Source organism: Mycteria americana, chromosome 13 (genome assembly GCF_035582795.1).
Source record: "Mycteria americana isolate JAX WOST 10 ecotype Jacksonville Zoo and Gardens chromosome 13, USCA_MyAme_1.0, whole genome shotgun sequence".
Taxonomy (NCBI): domain Eukaryota; kingdom Metazoa; phylum Chordata; class Aves; order Ciconiiformes; family Ciconiidae; genus Mycteria; species Mycteria americana.
This window is the reverse complement of record NC_134377.1, coordinates 14,911,016-14,932,015: the sequence shown is the minus strand read 5'-3', so window position 1 is coordinate 14,932,015 and position 21,000 is coordinate 14,911,016. Positions and strand designations below refer to the sequence as shown.

General features: G+C 36.8%; 1 protein-coding gene across 3 annotated transcripts in view; it reads right to left on the bottom strand.

Annotated features, from left to right (window-relative positions):
* SFSWAP (splicing factor SWAP) overlaps positions 1-21,000 on the bottom strand; it is a 51,075-nt gene that overhangs the window by 7,182 nt on the left and 22,893 nt on the right. Inside the window, exons 13-16 of one of the 3 annotated variants that reach the window (XM_075515825.1) lie at positions 19,748-19,938; positions 8,056-8,321; positions 1,577-1,732; positions 121-246 (exon numbers count right to left, since the gene is read on the bottom strand). In XM_075515825.1, coding sequence (XP_075371940.1) covers positions 121-246; positions 1,577-1,732; positions 8,056-8,321; positions 19,748-19,938 — 739 coding nt within the window. The remainder of the gene's footprint in view (positions 1-120; positions 247-1,576; positions 1,733-8,055; positions 8,322-19,747; positions 19,939-21,000) is intronic. The other 2 variants (XM_075515826.1, XM_075515827.1) reach the window with 2 other exon arrangements.

Genomic DNA, 21,000 nt, shown 5'->3' with positions numbered 1-21,000 from the left:
CTCCAGAACATAAAAAAAAAAAAAGTAAGTTCTACCTAGGGAGTATACAACACATCAGACAATGTTTAAAGTCTCTTACGATGCCAGGACATAACCTGTTCCGGGACCGGGTATACTTACTTGGAACGTGGGCGTTTCCTACTATTTCCAGGACTATTACTAATGCGATAAGCTGTTGGAACACTTCTTTCATCTCTTCGCCTTTCTGGTGTGTGAGCCCTTCTCCTAGGTGACCTTGATCGTGACCTGAGCAGGAAAAAGACATCCAAAAGTTTGCTTTTTGTTACTTATTTCATTGCTTTTATTTCAGTGGAATTGTGCTGTCACCAAACGCAAATATAACACTTTTCAAATGCCTATTTTATACCAACTTAGGGTATTTAGTCTCCAAGACTTGTCAGCTGCATAAAAATTTCTTATCCATCCAAGACATTTAGGATGTAGTTATCCATTGCTTTTCAGTCCCAACAGGGGGGAGGGGGGAAGCAATTATTTTTTGGTATTGTGTGCTAATATCATCTTCTGTATTAGTAGGTGGGAAAGTTTTACTTTAGTCCAGTCACCTTTTGTGGTAACAGAGTTTACCAACATTGGTATGCAGAAGTCCAATTTGGCTTGAAGCCTGGTATTGCCAGGCCTGACCTTGTCTTCTCAAATTAATGGTATGTTTTAAAAACTGCTGCATCACCGAGATAAATACAAGTTTTTGTTTTCAGTGCATCTCCAACACTGACAAGTCCAGGAAATTTTTTCCCTGATGCTGCAGAATAATCCTAGCACAGCCAATATTTTCACTTGTGCAAGTGACCAAAACCCCATGATCGGCGTTGTTTGGCACTAGCACTTTGACTTGAGATATTTTTCCTAGAAAAGTGAGAGAGAGAGAGAAAGAGATCAAGAGGGAAAAAAGAAAGTATGCCCAGTTAAGATCAGAAATCAACTTAAGGGCTTAACTCTTTTTCTCTATGATTTGGAATTAAGTGGATGTGCAAGTAAAACCTGAGTGTTTCTTAACAACAAAATAAATGGAATGAGAAAAGTCCTGAGAGATGAAGGGGAGGGGGGAAGATGGAGAAGGGGGCAATTCGGGGACCCAGCTTGGAAAAAAGAAAGAAAAAACCGAACCCCAAATCTGCCCAGAATTCCTGATAGTAACAGTTAGTTTTGTTCTCACTAAAATATATAGTTCTAATAATTTTACTTCTATATGCTTATTTATTTTAAAGCCTTTCTTTTTATTTATTATAGGTATGTAATTCCATGTATACCAAACATTCATGTTCTTGGAAATACCTAATTTGCAGTGACTAAAAGACAAGGCATTTTGCGAAATCACTGATCTTCTGCAGACTCACACCATATATATAATATATGTACACACACACTCCTGAGCCATTTCTCTTACACCTACAACAAAAGAGATCAACTGAAAATGAAAAAAAGTAATCACAATGGCAGTTAAGTGTTGCAAATTAACTGCTTTGTCACTTAGAAATCTGATCTTTACCAGGCCATTCAGAAGGATTAAAAAAGGAAAAAAACCAACAGATTATAAAGTTTGGGGTCAGTCAGACACCTTGACATTTTACCAGGATTTCCCTCAAAAGAGCTCCAGCAGTCAAATCTTTTCGTTGTCGAAGTTGCCTGATAATTTTCCCGCTCTGTTGCTGCTGCCATTGGTGAGCTGCTCAGACTCGGCTCCATGCTCAGTGTCCCTGTGGATGCTGTGAGTCTGTGATACGGAGGCACACACTTCACATTCAGAATAAAATGTGCTAGTTTTGGTATTAACTAGAATCCTGAAAAGGCTCAGTCCCTTAACCAAAAGCTGAACCTTAGTGAAACATGCCTATATGGACCAGCCTAAAAAAAGTCCAAACAATCAGAAAGAAAAAGGCATTAGCTTCATTTTTATGAACTGACGTTTGTGGTTCTACAACATTCTTCCAATCACCAAATGTTAAGAACTTTGGCCATTAGCTTCAAACAATTAAAAACAGCTTAACAGTTTTACTGCAATACATCAATTATTACTTTCATTAGACTGTTATTTCAAAAGGCACTCTATTCCTTTAAAGTCAGTATCACTTGTGTTTAGTAGGGTCCCAAAAGTTACGAAGGCTTATGAAGCTTGGCTTGTCTCATTACAAAATAGGAATTAAAACTACGTGAATAGACGCTGCCTCAGCAATAAGAAAATCAGTTTGGAAGGAGAAAAAAAAAAAACCCAAACAACCTTTTTTTACAAAGAACAGCTACTTCCAAGTCTCTTAAATTCCTAACGTTGAGGCAGAAAGTCTCACGCAAACACACACACAGGTGCACTCTATTCAAACTTATTTAAAAGTAACCTGTTAATTAAGCATGCCACTACTAATTACTGTTTATAACTCATTACCTGGATAAATTATGTGGCTTAGTACTACTCTTACTAGACAGTATAAAGAAAAACGATCAATAGCAAAGAGAAGTTCAGACTTTCCATCTCTACTCTAGTTCAAAATGAACATCCAAATTTCGTCTAACCAAATCACTAAATCATTCAGTACGTAACAAGTGGCTCTGCTTCCCTTCCTCTCCCCTCACATACACACACAAACCACTCACACATACAAATAATACATCATTAGCTTAGATCATGTACTACAAAGATCTGTCGGTAGAAAACAGAGATTCAGATGAACATTGTCATTATTTACACTTACTGCCAACCAGCAGTGGAACCTAACTGCTCAGCTAGAACAGCACACTGAAAACGCCGGTGACTGACAACCTACGCTTCTTCAAAGAGCACCCCTGTCAGGTACATTTCACATCAAACTTTTAATGGTGTTTTGAAGTCGATTAGAAAAAAAGACCCTGCTGAAGCATTTACTACAGATGACCAAAAGGTACCAAAGGCTGTTTGTTTTCCAAGATAAATTTAACAAGTGTGCCCCATCTTTGACATTAAGTACTTATTTGTAATAACTCATTATCTTTGGGACTAACAGCTCCAAAGCAATCCACGCTGCAGTACCTTACAGCACTTCTGGCATCATTTACTGTTTCCATGACTTTTGTTTAACTTTCATCTGTCATGTTGGTCTAGAATTAAAACTCTACGATATCAGGAGCTTTATGGGACTAATTTTGGTACAGAAATTTTGTTCCAGAAAATAACATGCATTTATACAGATAATTGCTGTTAGCACACCACATGCCACAATTAAGCCAATGTATCTGGGTTCCTTATGTAGCTACAATTTTTTAAACTTGTTTCTGTAAAGCAGGTTTGGTTGTGCTACCCAGAAAAATGAATATCCAAAACACACTTTGAATCAACTTCATATTATTTGAACAGAATTTTTCCAACTTTAATACTGCTGAAGATGCATTAGAAAATATAAAAAAAATGCAACAGTACAAAAATTGTATCTTACCACCAAAGACTATTTTTAAATGAAGCAGAGCCTCTAGACCTCTAACAATGCAAAACTAAATGATAAACAAGTGATATAAAATGGTATACAGAGAAGTATATTGCAAAGTTCATCTATAGGATTTCTAAGCACAACACGCATTTTGGGGAAAAAAAAAAAAATTTAGGATATACAAACCAAAAAGGAAGACCTTGAAAAGTATACTGAACATCACTTGAATAAAGAGCAAAGAAAGTTACTGCAAATTTCTATGTTTACCTTCACTTCCCACATCTCATTCCCTGGTAACTTGTCACAATAAGTTATATGGTAAAGGTGATTTTTAATCATACATTTTGAAACAACTTATACCATTAAATAGTAACTACCCAAAGTATTTTTAAACAGAAGCTCAACTAATGTCTATATGGAAACCTCACAAGATCTAAGGCTTTAAGACTGTTCCCCAAATACAGGGCATGTGTTGAGTGGTCATTATTGCAATTTAGAGATTATGATTCATTATCATCTGAATGCAATATAGTCTAACGAAAAATTATGAAATAAGCATAGCTTCTCTTTTGGCTGTCACAGTTAATTTAAATATAATAGTTTAAATAACTTCAAATCCAAAATACTTATTTTCACTATGCAGATACTTCAAACTAGTAAGCTACTCTCTAAGAACGTTATGAAGTTTGTTTATTAAGAAAAAGATCTTCTTTGTTATTCTAAATTATTTGATTAACTGGAACTGGAGCAGTAATTACTACAGAAAGGGAAAATTCCAGCTTTTTTCAGTCCACTAGAGGTAAAATAAAGCATCAATAATCACTTTATACTGAGATCTGTAGGTTAGAATATACATTTTGAACAGAATAAAATAAGGCAACAAGATCTCAAACATACAACATTAGACTGAAACAATAAAATAAAGCACAGTTACTCAAAATAGGGATGTTCCAGTATAATTTGGCATTGATGTCCACATAACAAAGACTATCTCTAAGCGCCATCCGCTCAATACGAGATGAACACATTAACTTCCACAAATAGTTTACACTTTATCCCAGGACGGTATGACTCTCTACATAATTATTCATTCAGCAGTAAGCTGTAACATCCAATGCTTTGGGAATCTAGGAAAAAAATATCGTTCTAGGTGAAGCACTGGGAAAACTGAAGAGCAAAGAGATGCAAAAGGTGCCATGTTTTGAATGAGACAAGACAATGCATGGAAATAATTTTCTCTGAATCAACACTAAATATATAAATAAAAAAAAAAAGAAGAAGAAAGAAAACCTGTCATATCTTCTAGCTAGGCAACAACATTTGCCTTTTTTTGGCAATTACAAGTCCTTATTTTTGCCTAAACATTTGAGAGACAAAACACATCAGTATCTGACTGGGTTATGAATCAGCCTCCCATTCTTGATTACTCTACAAATTTTCTGGTTTCAGGAGCAAGAGCTTTAATTTTGGAAATACAGTGACTATGTTAAGGCGTAGCAAACACCTTCAATAAAGCAAACCTTCAATCATCAGCATTTCTTGTACAATGTGAGACCATGTGGACCCTAATTAGAAAGGTGGGGCTAGAAAAGACTTCAAGAAATAAGACTATTCAATATTCTCCAAACTATAATTCTTGATACAGAAATTTCCCACAATGGAGCGTTCACAAGCTGTATTAACTCCCTTTACCACCGAGACACTATGAAAAGCTTTCTAGTCTCTCTGTTATAAATTTAAATCCATTACTTACTGTCCAGACCCCAAGGACTTAAGAATGTTCTATTCCCTCTTTTTTGGCATACATGAAGACTCATTTCATCTTCCTTCAGTCTTCCCAAACAGTCATTCCAACTCTTTTTTTTTTTTTTTTAAATTCTGAAAATTTTTGATGATTCCCTCTACACTTCCTTCAGCTGGTCTGATTCCTTCTAAAGGACGCACAAAACTGGACATAGTACTCTAGCTGAGGCCAAACAGAACAACATCATCTTCCAGGCAAGGAGACACTTGATGCATCCTGCATAAGACTTGCCGGTCTTTACTGACTACATTAAAGTAAACCAATACAGTCACAACATTAAGTATTAGATGCAGGACAAAGGTATTCAATACAGCTGAATTACAAGAGGTCCTTGGGCAGAAGTTTAGATTTAGCCATGTTCTTGTGAAATGCTGTAGATAGGAAGGTATGCTGAGATTTCAAACAGGTCTCCCACCTGATATAATTGCCACTAAGCATTTCATATTGCCCGCAAAAAGCTCAAAGGGAATGGGCACCCAGTCAGCACTGATGATACTGCCTTAAGTTCCCAGAAACAATGGGTTTCTGAATGGGAGAGAGACCTTTGTTTAAACTGGTACTCGCGGAACAGAAAGACAGACTGAATGGAAAGCCCTTTCCAGTTCAGCTCTGACTTCTGCCAAGTTTTATAACATGCAAAATGTTTTCAGTGCAAGATGTGGTGCAGCTGTTCTGAAACAATTCTAAAATTCAGCTAGCCAGAATCAAGCTTATTGGACATCTCAGGCTGTAGAATTCAACAGCTGATCTAGGAAATATCCAACCAGATTTAATCAGGTGTTGTGTTGATTCATGATGTTAAGGCTTTTATGTGTCATCTTATTTGATTTGTGCCAGGAGGCACACTCAAGATGGCACACAAAGATTAGCTCCAGCAGATTAACTACTCTTGGTGATTTTTGTGTAATTTCTCTACCAGCTGAACTACGGCCACCAACACCCCCCACCCCCCCCCAAAAAAAAAAAAAAAAAAGACCAAAAAACCCCAAAACCCCCAAACGTGAGACTATTCACTATGTATGTGGTAGACTTCAGTAGACTGTTTTTTGTCTTTTCACCAGCAGAACCAAATGTAGACCAGTTGGTGGAAGTATTCAAACCTCTGTAAAGGACCAGATATGTTATCTCCCTTAAGTCACTGAAGACATATCTCAGTATATATCAAACTGAACTTGCAAGTTCCCATTAATCTGGTTACTGCCCGATGCAAACGCATGCACCATGCAGGATTATCTTTATCCTATTGAGTAGCATACCCAAATACTGGTAAGGATCTTCTCAGATGATTCTTTGTCCTTTTCAAGGTACCACAGAAGATGATTTAAACTTTTTTTAGCATTACTATGATGTTTCTCCTTGGTTTTACCATCTATCCATAAATCATGGATAAATATATGCAACATAGCTTGGATGAAGTGACATGCAAGGTTCAAGTGAAGATATGGCTTGACAGGGAGTTGAAAAGATGAGTGATTCACCTGAGGAGACCTTTCCCCAAGATATCCTTAACCCTGAGAAGACTTGCATTCACTTCTTAAACAAGGACAGCTTCATTCAGCATCATTCCCTTTACATTCCGGTAAGCACAGAAAAGGAATGGCACACAGTATTTTTGAATGTGCCTTATAACATAGAGCATCATGACCACCTATTGTCAAAGGCAGTCAAATAAGCAGCACAGACTGAAGGTTTCAGCCCAAGTTATGTTCACTTAATTCCTTGCATCTCTGAATAGCAGAGATGTCTTCAGCAAAGTATTGTATTTAACCTTAAAAATCTAGTATAAAGTAAAAAGTTGTAACGTGTTAACACTTACTTATATTAGTGTAGTTAGACAATTTGTTAAACAAACAAAAAAACACACAAGGAAAATGCAAGATGAGAAGTTTTGTCACACTGCCGTAAAGGGCTAGAAGCTGTTTTTCAGGAAGAAGCAGATGTCATAGGGACGGCCACAAAGATAAAGGAATGTATGATTTTGCATGCATCACATAGATATCTAACTCTGGTACTATTTATATGCACAATTCATTTGAACTACAAGTTACTTAAATACTGTTCTGTAGCATGATATGGAGAATGCAACCTCAAGAATGAGCCCTTCCTACTGACCACAGTAACTGCTATGTGGCAGGGCATCCAGATGTGACAATTTTACAGACAGTAAACTTTAAAGGTGCCTAGACCCAAATGTCTTAGATGTAATTAACAGTATTAATGTAACACAATATATATATAATCTTATAGCTGGATAATTAATATAGTGAATTTAATCTTATTAATGATTAAATATAGAGTTAACTGCACTGGGCTACATTCTTCTATGGTCTCCCTTCCTCACCAAATCTGTTTTCACCCTTCTTGGATTCCTGCCATATCTCTTCCTGCTATTCATCCATCATATTTTTTCACATGCTACCCAACTGCTTGCTTTCCTTCCAAGCTTTACTGTTCAACCACCTGGCTCTCTACCTCTGTTTCTTATCTTAACATTGTCTGGTTACTTTACTCCAGCAACAGCCACAGACTTGCTAGCAAGTTATCTTCCTGCTATAATCACATTCCTACATATTATCATCAGGTATTTCACAGACCAGAGTGAAAAAGCATTTAGTGGTACAAATTTTGCACTATGTAATTATAAATTAATGATTCATTATTTCATTTCAACTATTTTCAAAGACCTTCCACATTTGATGATATTTATTTACTGTCTTCAAGGTGACTATACCCTTTGCAATGGGTACAAAGACGCTTATATAATGGAAGAAGTGCAAAAATGCTCTAAGTGTTAGCCCACACAGAACTCTAAAGAATATGTCTGGTTTCCAAACCCACCTTGAATGCCTGACAGTTCTATAGGCAGTGGGAAGTGAGTGCTTTGCTTTTGAATGTGATCTAGATCTGGACTTAGATGATGAATGATACTTGAATGGTGATCGAGATCTTGTCCGAGATCTTTTCTTGTGTTTTTTTCTTTTCTTTTCTTTTTCTTCTTCCCTAGGAGGATCTTTGCTTTTGCTTGAAGGCCTTTCCGCTTGTTTAACTTCTAAGGTGGGTAAAGTTCTGACTGCAGTCACAGGACATGGTATACTATTGACACTCTGAAATCAAAGGTAAACAAAGAACAGTGTTCAGTTTTCAAAGCTGCATGCAAATTTTTGAAGAAGTCCTGTAAGTGTGGACACCACATAAGCATCTCTAGTCCTTTATACTAAACAGAGGGCTACATCTACTCCTGTGCATGCCACATACATGCACATTCTGGCAAAGAAACTTTAACATATCCTGCTTGGTAGTCTTGCCAATGTACAATATAGGGGTTTTTTTGCAGAAATGCTGGATAACAAGTACAACAGCAAGGAAAATAATAACTAACAATCACCTTACATTTTTTGACTCACAAAAGCATGAGGAATACATCCATCTTAAGTAAGTAGTTGCCCATCTTAAGAAAGTAGTTGTTAAATCAGTAACAATCTAGCCTCCCACGAATGCTTTAAAACCTCACAGTGCTGCATCAGTATTACGTAAAGTGTGCATACGTAAGGCTGACATCTTCAAGAACATGCATCTAATAGTATTTAATGGAGGCCTATACGGTTCCCCAAAGATACATATGCAAGTTGGGATATGCATGCTAAGACTGTCAGCTTAACTAGGACATAGTTCTGAAGTTTTCATCTTTAGTTTTTAGAAGAAGTGTGTTCTAAAAAATGGGTAGTACCAGATATCTTTTCATCTATTTATGCCTTTTATTTTAAAAAGCTGAAAATACCTGAAAATACAATCAGGAACTACTGACATTCAAAGTTAAGTTTTAATGTCACTTTCATCCCTGAACTGTGCTGTTTAGATTACAACCTCAAGGAAAACAGCAAAATTAATTACTGCCGATACAACTTATTTCTGTACTTTATGAAATAAATGTTTTGCATGTAAAGGGTTAGGAAGATCACAAAAGTTATTCATCTCCAAAGACAGAACAGGTCCATGCACAATTCATGCGCAGTGAGTAATTCTGACTGCAGTCAGTTAAGCAAAACATACCATACTCCACGAAATTTTCAAATTATCAGCTTGTACCTGAGAGAATTCTGCCCAATACCTTGTTTAGAACAATTCAAGTCAGGCACTATAGATATGCTCCTCATTTCAAAGCCTGTCATTCCCTCAGCTGCCATTTCAAGGCAACTGGAGAAATCAGTTTGCCTCTGTCATAATTTCTGCTCCACCTGGTCTGACACTTTCACTGTTTGATACAAGGATGCTTACCGTGATCAGAATAAAAAGTAATACATTAAAACCTGAAATAACCAAATTAGAAACAGGTCATCTTTTCCTTTCTTTTTACCCTTCTCCTACTGTGAATATGTCAAGGCAATAATTGACCACATCTGAATAATCGGAAATCCAGCTTTGCTTCAAGTTAAAGAGCCATGACACTTTTCTGAGCTTTAACTGATAACTGCTATCACAATATTTACAAAAATAGCAATAAAGCAGTACTAAAGTAGTTTGCTTCAAGGATTATAAACATTTTATAGCATGATCATTTGAGTGACTGGTTTACCAGAGGCCCATTTCCAACTTCACTAACTTCACAATCCACATGTAATTGCAGACACCTCATCTCCAAACTTCAGAGTTTCCTAAGAGACCACCACAGCCAACTTTTGTTCCTTGACAATGTTATTCACCTCTTTATACAGTATCTTAGTCTTCACTTTGAACACTACTGAATATGTAATAGACCAGTTTGCCTTGAAGTAGACACCTCTAATAGCTTGAAATAGCTGTAGGCAAAGTAGAGTTAAGAGGAAAACAAGAGAGGGAAGAAAAAACCAATGGTTTTCAGCACCCAAGTTCATTTGGCCCCATTAAAACCCAAGCTATCATACCACTGCCAAAAAGGAAGTTAATGACACATTTACTTTCAGCTCACACGGAGAGATTCTCTCAGCAATCAGAACAAAGAATGCACAATGCTAAGCACCCCTATGTATCCACCAAAAGTATCAGGTGCTGAAACCGTGGGCTCTCCTTGACTTTCAGGATGCTTACACTAAAGAGTGACAGCGCTGTCCAGCTATCTCTGAGAAAAGTACAGCTGCAGGCTGGCTGGCTGTAGATTCAGACACCACTGCTTCAGGTTACTAATGAATCATGTTTGGAAAGCCATACAGAAGTAACTTTAGCTACCCCCAGGTGAATATGTAGGTTCTGGAGCACAAGACAACAGCTAACACACAGGGAGAAGTCACCTACCCATCCAAACCTACACAACACACCACTGTGACCAGGAGCTCAGGTGATAGTTGTCAGGTCGCAACAGCACGACCAACTGTGAACAAATGTGCTGATTCCCTCAGTGGCAACTCTGGTTGCCTTCAAGAAAAAAAAAACCAAAAAGCCAGCAAAATGACCTGATTCACCATCAGAGCAGATCACAGAGCTCAGTGAAAGAACTTAACGTCAGCAAGTTGCCAGGCCACAAAGAAAACTTCTAGATGTATAAATAATGCTGCTGAATAAAAATATTTGGAGAAAAATAAACTGTCTTAGTGTCTGGCAAATAGAAGCAGCTCTCAGTGGTTTGTGTTTTTACTAGTGAAAGCTGATCCAGGCAAACTAAGGTAATGGGAACTAAAAGTGGAGGGACGAATGCGGGGGGAGGAGGGGGAATCAAAGCAAGCACAGATACTAGGAGATGATTAAACATTTCCAAAAGGCAGAAACACTGTTTTACTGACTGGGCTCCATAAATCTGCAGGCCAGTAGAACACAGTTTTGGCCACAAACTGGTTACCTGATGGATTTCATTATGCATCTCAAGGAATGAGAGATTTAAGTTTTTTGAGAGCTCTTCGAGGAAGTTACACTGCAAACATTCAGATAGCATTCATTGAATCTCACATCTTTGCCCATTTTGGGTAACAGCACATTTTTTTGGCCCTTATTAAACACCACAGTGTCAGACAATTTCACTGGCAGACTTGTTCTTCAGCATTTTATTTGCATGACTGAAGCAAATCTGACTAAAATAATGCTTCCTACAGTAAACACTTTGTATAAAAAATGTTTCAGAGACACCTGTTTGGAAAACAAAGATGATTCAACAACTCCTGTTTAGCAGACATGGGTTAGGAAAGAGCTCTGTATCAGGAAGAATTTATAGCTATATGAGAACAGAAACAAGCACTTCAGTTCATTACAAGACATTTGCATATTTGCAGTATTCATAACACCAGAACACACATTAGTTATTCTGGGGTTACACTACTTAATCAATACACAAAGCCAACATTAGAAACGAACCAAAAGGTGCTTACTGCAACAGAACAAAACACTAGCATTGTTCATGGTACAAACAAAATCAACTGGTAAAGAACATTATCAATAATGTTACTAACACTTTTACAACTGGCTAATATTTCTTCTGTCCTGAACAGCTGAATTCTGCAGTAATTTGAACCCTATGTTAGATCAAAACTGGAAAGAGTGAAGAACTGTGAAGAGTTAATCAACAATTCTTTTACTTCATTAAAATCTGAAAATACTCCAGATTCTTTTCTACCACTGTACCTTTCTTACCGCAGGTTCCCCAAAGTTTATGGTGAAGTATTCCCTGACTGAGAATTCATAAGCAACTGCCTACCAGCACTGGAAGTGTATGATTGCTCTGTGCATCGAAGTGAGCAGTTACTGCTTTTAGAAGAGTTTGTCAGTCCTAGCCTCAATAAATTGGCCCAAAATGATTAAACAGAAGTGATAAAAACATTTCCTACAGAGTAAGTTCTGATAGAACAAATTAAATACTCAGTACTCAAAGACTCAACAGTTTCATCAGGGTTTAGCTGCTGCACAGCACACTGACCACGATAAGTTCTTCAAAAACAGACAGAATTTTGCATTCTCAGTTTTGAAGGGCCAGCTGTAAAGAAATGAGTGGCTGTGAATCTGTTTGCTGTATGGATCAATATGCCTTTGTATCTTGAGTACTGTGAAGACTAAAAATCAAGGCATGGAACATTCTTAGTTCCCTCATCTATCTTAATAGATGGCAGTTCCTGATATTTACCCCCCCCCCTTAAATATTAATTAATTAAAGTATTTACCGTATGACAAATTACAACTCTCATGTAGTTTTTTATAGTAGAGTTCTTGCAATAAAAAAAGTTCAAATGCCAGCAAGCTATCCACCCCCAAATGCCACATTAGTATATGACATTTTGTTTTATGTTTCTATCTGTCCTTTTGAAAAAGCAAGATAAGGGAAATTTACAAACAAACACACACCCTCCCCTTCCATGCTAAACAGAAGATATAGATACCAATATTTGGGGGGGTGGTGGTGGTGGTGTGTGAAGTAAGAAATGAATGGCCCCGAAATATGCTAAAGCATTTTTTCTTTAAATACTTATTGGATGGTTTTCATTAGACAATTACATTGTGCTCACAAAGTAACATTAACAAAATATGCAAAGATAAAATTATGTTATACATTATTATTCCAAAGAGGCATGCAGTAGTATCTACAGTCCATTGCTAAAAAAAGTAGGATCGACTACAGCAGTAAGTGTGAAAGACGTACGTTACCTACAGCTGTTGATAACCCTGTTACGCTTGGCAAAACTTGAATAGCATCTTACTTTTAAACATAGCACACTTCTATTTCGCTCGTAAACAGACTACTTTCCACAGGAAAAACAAATTATTACATACAGGACAAAAGTAAGGACAAGCCATCTAAAGAAACAAAAGATAAAACAGAGCTTCAAAACAGGGAAGATGAAAGAGCCAAAAGAAGTTAAGTTTTGCTTTGCACTATAGAATCTTTATATTCAGAGGCACAACAGCAGATCACATTTGGGACAAGCCATTAAAATAGAGTTACTTTCAAATCATGTGCTTGTCTGTTTTTGCAGCATTACGATTGTGGATTTCTCTCCTTGTTTAAATCGGATACTAAGGTTTATACAGGTAACAGGGTATAACCAACTGTCTTACATGCATATCGAAGTACCATCACCCCTAAAGCATTTCTGACATAGGCTAAAATACACGAGATTAGCAGAGTAATCCGTATTAGAAACCCATCAGACACACTATTAGTTAAATCATGTCCCGCAGACAAAAATCAGACTGTACTAGACTTGCAGGACACCTGTCACTACATCAAGTAACCTCTTTGAAGAGGTTAAATACACTGTGCCTTCTCTAGCCAGCCACCAGTGCCGGCCCCTTCTCCTATTTTTGTCAGGTACTACCAGCACCAGTAGATTCTGAGAGGCACTTTATCAATTAAATTACTTTAATGGTCACTTACAACCGATTTCTTTGACAAAGAATGCAGGTCTGCAGGCCTTCCTTTGACAGGGACAGCAGGGAGGGGACTTTACCTACACAAATTATATTTACCACAACTTTTTGCTGGAAGTAATGATTTGGCAGCTTAGATTCTTCCTCTGCAAGACTCCTATAACCTGCTACCATTATCAACCACTGTTAACAAAAACATTAAGCAAGTGTTCACCAGCAAGACACTGAACCATGTCAATTTTCTTCTGTGCGGCTTGGCTGCACACAGGTGGAGAACCACGGGTCCATAACAGATTCTTTTCCTTTCTCTTTTTCAACCTTTTGCTCCCAGATGCAGCTAGGGCAACACTGCTGAGATGGACAGGGTTAGGGACAATCAAAAGTTTTGAATTGGCACATCTGCAGACAACATTTTAACCCCTGAAAAAGGCGGCAAAAATGTTACAGGCCTACTATACCAAGTGTACCGTACCAAGGCCTAATACCAAGGGTGACACTTGTATTCAGAATTCAACTCGTGCCAATAGCCAGCATATTTGCTTTAAGCAGCTGAAAAATAAATTAATTAAAAAAACCCACAAAAACAAAAAACCAACAACAAACCAAACCAAACCAAACAAGCCATCTTAACATGAGCTCTCCCAGTGTCTAATCTACTTAATTCAGGTTTTGGTAAATATATATAGGAATGTGCACAGCTAGCCTTTATTCTACTTACATATAAATATATATAAATATAATGTTAATTTTTAAAATTTAAATTAATTTTAATAATTTTGGAATAAGGTTTGCATTTCAGATTATGAAACACCTTACTTCATTTGTTTAAAAATTAGAAAGCACTTCAATGGAGCACTCCAGGTAACCTGGCATACTCCAGCTCTGCATATCTAGAAGAACTGCAGTTGTTAAAACTACAGGTTGGTTGGTGTTGTCGGACAAAGAACCCATGCTCACTGCAGAACGGTTGCAACCTCTCCTTACTGCCACTTCCTGACAGATGTGCCAGTTGATTTTCTTGTTACAAAAGCATCTATGGGAATTATATATGTAAACACAAGAAGTGAGATGCCACTCAGTTACTGTTTACCCCTGTCCTGAAAAAGGGCAAAGACTTCACTAGCTACAACGTTACCGGAAGCTGATTAGTTTTGAAAACTGAGCTAAGCTACATGTTTTCAACATACTGGTTCAAGGAAATATTATGCCTAACCGTACTGTTGTAATGCATGCAAGAATGCTGAGGAGCCATTTGTGAAAAGCTGTGCTGCTTCATTGCTCAAGCTCATTTTCAGCCTTTTGTTCCTCTTGCTTGATTTCTCTTTAAGGAAAAACAGGAAACCATACAAAAGAAGTAATTCAGCTATGGAAAAAGTAGATCTGACTATTTTTAAGATTCAGCTGAAGCCAAAAAAGCTTAAAAGCGCTATGTTCTGTGGTATCACCTGTCCTTTACATGCAGTTAATAGAATCAATTTTGTTCAGGTATAATGTATATTCAGTACCAGCATTTCTTTCAAGAAATACTAGGTATCAGCAAAATCTGACAGACATCAAAAAAGCTTTGCTCATTTAATGCATTTCTACACAGTGTGATAAGCAGGTTTTCAGCACAAATGTACGCTGTGTATACACATAAATAGCATTACTAGTTTTTATACAGTTATTAGGCAGGGGCAGTCTCATGGGAATTATGTATCTCCCATGGACTTTCTCAGCTCCTCTTCGCGCTTTATAATACATCTCAGTCATTACTCCATTTTTTGAGACACATTTTAAGCTACAAAAATCATTCCACTACTAACTTGATGACCACTGTATATCAATCTTTGTTTCCTGGACTCCTCATTGGATGCTCCTTCTCCCAAAATGGGAGATGAAATACGTTAAGTGACATTTTTAATAGACTTAAATATTTAATTCTTTTTCTTTGTTTTCTGAAATTCCCCCAATTAGTCCCATTGGCCAAACTACAAAACTAATTTTACATCTCTCTCTCTCTCTTGACTTTTTTAATATATATATTTATCTTTTTAAATTACAGCCAGTGTAGTTACTTCTTGTTATTTTTGCAACCAGTGTTTTTAAATGCATCTTTTTATTTCTGAAACATGACTGAAAAAGCTTAAAACACCCCTGTGCTACGTATTTATTTATAAACTGATTTAGACATCATGATGCAGCTTACTGGATTCTCAGTGTATATACAAGAGAGGTTAACAAATCCACAATGCGGTTTCATTTATCTTTTCAATAAAATTTCTTGAATCAAATGGTCTGTTAAGAATAGGCAAACCAGGCAAGTAGAGCAAAAGGCAGATTACGCATTGGAACGAATGTAGATGGAAGCTTTTTCAAATATGGCAAATGGAAAGACAACAGCTTGAAAAATATTCACGTTTCAAAAGAAACTTCTATATGCAAAAATCTATATGCATGTATCTATATAAACATATATAAGCGTGTCAATAAGCAAACTACACTTAGGAGGAATGTAACTTCCAAAGACATGGCATTTTAGACTGTTTGTTAACACAGTACTAGCATTCCCAGTACAAGAGTCAATTTTATTATTTCAAAAAGCAAGGTCACATCAGTAACATTTAAATATATATTTGAAATTCTAAATAAACCCTTTTATAAAAAAAGCATCTCTAAACCATTTCTATTGGTAAGAAGCAGTGAAACTGGTTACTTTAAAATTCTTAAATACACTGGATTTTTTTGTGTGAGAGAGATGCCTTCTCTGAAACAGTACATATGTGGGAGAAGGAAAAAGAAGTTTTTAGCAAATCCGTTTACTGAGAAGTGGGATTAGGGTGCGGTTTTTGTCGAAAAGTTCACTTGCTTTTTAGGAAATTCAGCTTAGAACTTCAGTAAATTCAGATGTGAATAAGGACACTCATCTGCTCTTCTGGAAAAGAGTCAGCTGTTACTGAAGAGCTACCGGTTATTTCAGGTATTCTCTTAAAGGAAAATATCAAAAGAACCTTAGCTTAGAAATATCCATATCCTTGACAAATCCCCTTGAGAAGGAGAGCAGAACTGCAAGTCTGGGGAGTTTTGCATTGTAATTGTCTCTTTGCATTCACTCTTCAATATATAAATGGAAAAAAGTACTACACACTTGTGCCAGTCAGGGAAAATTTGTTAGCAGTAGCACTGAGAATCCCGAACAGGATCTCTTTTGGGATGTGACCACACTCAATTCACATATCTGCTACTCTACACTGATATGGATCACCTAAACTGCAAGTATGTCTCTTTCAATTGTCTGTTCTCTTGAAAGCGTTTTGAGGTATAATCCATGATTTATTGGGGGGGGGGGGGGGGGGGGGATCAAGAATTGGGCAATGAATTACTTATTAGGTACTGGAATTCTTTCTGTGGGAAAGGAAACAATGGAAAGCCACGTCATTCATTCTTGTAACCAGTCTGTCACAATCAATATCTGAAATTTTCTGTCACTATCCAGAGATGAAGTTTTGCTTGATTACTGCAAGCAAGAGTGATTTACTGGCCTTTCTGGAAGCAATATAATTCCAAAACCAGGAAACTAAAGTTCTACTTCCCAACAATATTTGTATTTGCAATGCACATGGAAGGTCTGACTGCAGCATATACAGACAAACACAGGAATTTCAATCTAGCTTGTGAAGGATCCTGCAACAATACCCCAAGCTGCATAAACTTCCAGCCCTATTTAGGTTAAGTTTCAGGAAACTACATAGCCTACACCAAATCCCATTCCTACTTTTTCCCCAAAGCTGCTTACAGCTATTGCAGTGAAGACGCAAGTCTAAGGTGACGTTGTTGAAAATGGATTTTGACAGTTTTTCTTTCACTAAGTAAAGAGACTGTCTGGACTTGTTGGAGGTGTCCATACAGGTGCTGGAAACACAGACTCCCCCATCTATTAGTAAGCATGTATCAGATCACACTGGATTGGGATGCGCTTATGATAAAATGATGCTTAGGCTGCATAAAAATGAGTGACACTCCTGGAAGTAAAATTATCACTTCTTAAGCTAGGACAAGCACTATACTGGCAGAAAGAGAGAGTAGGTCAGTGAAAAAGCTGGAACAAGGGGAAAAGAAAAAAGAAAGAACAGAAACCAAGTGGGAAAATGGGCTATTCTCCTCTGTGGATGAAGTTAAGCAATTAGGAACTTAAATGGAAAATATACAATGTAAACGGGAAAGTGACTCTTCAACAGAGAACACAGCTCTGCTGCCAAAACCTGCAGATGGAGAGAAAAGCTTCAGGACAGAGCTACGATGCATGAACAAATCAATACTTGAAGGATTTTCCTATATAATAAATTCAAATCCCTCATTTAAGCTTTTAAAATTGTAGTTAGTTTATTGAAATTAGAAAGGGGTTATGTGAAACATTATTTCTTAGCTATTTTAAACAGCATTTTCTGTTTATTAGCAGGGAAAAAAGCAAATGTGTGGCTTTGATCAATTCTGGGTTTATATTTGGTTCGGTTTTATATTTCATTACTGAAATTTCATTACTAAAGTCTTTTGGCCCAAGATTCCTCTTTAACCTTGCCTACTCAACAATTCTAAGTCTTATAAAACTGATTTCTAGAGGCTTTAACCAAAAAGATATTTTTATTGTAACTACTCATCAACAGACTGACTAGTAATACTTCCGTTTGCTGCAGAAGATAATGCCAACTAACTGATTAACAGTTACTTCTGCATGATAAATCCTCTTTTTCCTCTTTGTGATAAATTCTAGTAATCCAACGTATGGCTATGAGCTTGTAATTTCCTTTGGAAACAATAGTCCAAACAGCCAAATAGTGAGGGAACAATCTGAGCAATTTTATTGTGTTCCTAAAACCTAATAATAAGTCACCATTAATATCCAGGTTACTCTTAGAGTTGGCCTAAGAGTGCAGTATCATGATGACCTACTCAAAACAGAGCTTCTGAAAGCCCTCAAACTGACATTACCCTAGTATTATCTATTGTGGTTGACTATGCAAACAATGAAAATGGGTGCAAATGGACAAGAGAATTACAAGGCAGAAGAAAGCAGGAAAGCAGTCTGCCTCTGCCACGTAACTATTTCCTAGTAGTTTTCTAGAAAGAAGCAGAGGGTTTGAATTTCTAACACAACTATCAAAAATTGTTCTTTGAAAGAAATGCAGGAATACCAACACTCTAAATTGATTTGCTACAGAAAGATACTTGCTTCTACTGTCTGAAATAAGAGATTCTGCTGAACAAACCCAATGGATTAGGTCATTTTATGATCAAGGAGGCACAGGTAGTGTGTCTACTTCCAGTTCTCTGGAAGATAGCTAGCAGAATAATTAGCTCCCTCAATTATTTCACTCTGAGTTTTTTGTTTTGACTTTTCATTGACCATGCCCAGTGAATAATATGCATACATATATTTGTTTGAATTTTGTGCCACTATCTGTAAATTTAGCTTTATTTTAAAAAACATATCCTTATAATAAGATCTTTTAACTCCCATACTAACCTTGGGCCTAAAAGAGAGACAAAAACATCCTAGCATTCTAAGCTTTTAAGGAGTTCACATGAAATACTCAACTAACACAAAGATGATGAAGAGCAACCATTATTTAGCCTAGTTTTCTCTCACCTATGCATTTGTTTTCTCAATTAAGGGTATCCCAGCTAGAAACCTTAAATCACATAGACCAGTTCACCAACTATTCATCTCGGTTCCATGCCAGTTAAATTAATAAAAAAAAAAAATCAAACAACAAAACCCAGCAGACCAGGTGCAAAGTAAGTCTTAAAGTAAGCTCAATTGCCTGTGAACTGTTTCTGAATTTGGAAGATGTCTACTCACACCAAAACACACATTAAATAAGTAAATATCACAACAGATATCCAAATACTCTTGAAAGGTAAGCATTCTAATTCATGGACCACTAGTACAGAGTTAAACTTGCAAGCTCATTTTCCTTCTTGTAACTGGCTGACTGACCTCTGAATTAGGCATCATATTTCTCTACCAGTTCTTTAATGACAGAGACATGTAATGAGACATATATATAAGATAGCTGAAAAAGATTAACAGTGTTTAAAATTCAAATTTCTCCCCATTTAGAAAAGCTTCTATCTCTTCAGTCAACTTCATAACATACTGTCAGATTCACACTCTACAGGTAAGTTTTCAGCTGGCTTTATGGTAAAGAGAAACTTATTTCCTGCTTACCTCGTTATTGAAGGAATTCTCTTCAATTTTCTCAGTTTCTGCCTCTGCCAGAGGGTTCTTCAGGGTCTGCAAGAACAGTGCAGCTTTCCTCTTGCGCTCTGCTTGTAGCTGCTTTTCTTTTGACTCTTTGGAGGCCTGTGCAAGCTTCTCTCTTGCTGCAGCTGCTAATCTATCCTCTAGTTTCTGCTTTGCTAAGAAAGACAATTAAGCATAAAGTTTAGAGTGAGTCACATTTGGGGAACTTAGCTATTCTTGAAACAAATACACACACCCCAACACAAACAACCAAACAGCCCCTCCAACCTTTCTAATACATCCATTCAAAGACATAATAAGGATGTATCAGCTTGAAATTATTAAATTCCAAGCATTTTAACTCATAGATTATCATTTGCTTAATGAAAAGCAGTACAGGCAAAGAAAAAATTTTTAAGCTTAAAGAAAATGACATGAAAATACAATCCTGAAAATTCAGAATACTTGTCCTTTTTTATTTACAAAAGCTATCTAAAAAAGTAGCACTGTAAATTCAGAAGCTTTTTCTTGTACTTGTTAAAGGGATGCAAACCCTCCATTTTGCCCTTTCCACGGATCTGATCTTTACATTTTCCAGCCCTGTTTACATACATCTTCAAATGGTTATACAAAGGGCTGCTCCAGGAATTTTCAGAAACTGTTTCACCACTGTTACAACCAACAGGTATTGTTATGTGATTACAGAAAGAGAATAAGCCAATTTATTTAACTGTGCACCTAACGGGTATTTTGTCTAACCTTTTTCATCTTACGCTTCCACTTTTGTGTTCTGTGCATGGACAAACGACTGGTTTTTTTATTCAGTTGCACAGTTTTTCCAACACACAACTTTTTCCAAACACGTTTTGCACTTCATTTTTATTATCAGACAAAATATTTCATATTTGCTTTAGATATGTATCACCATAGCATACCTTGTGCTACTAAAGTTTACAAAGGAACTGCTACTTAGGAGCAAAAAAAACTATTTTGAAAATGAAAAACTAAATCCCTGTGGCATACTCATATTTGTAAGAGAAATATTAAGTTTTTAAGCTGGTAAACACTGACAGCATCTCCACTTTATTAACACCCTCTGCTGTGAAACAGCCTTAGGGAGGAACGGGGGAAATTTGATCCCTTTAAAAGATCATTTCATTCAAATTCACACAGCATACCCTTCTACCCTTACATACATAAACACAGTAACAGGAAAAACCCATACAAAGACTTAATGG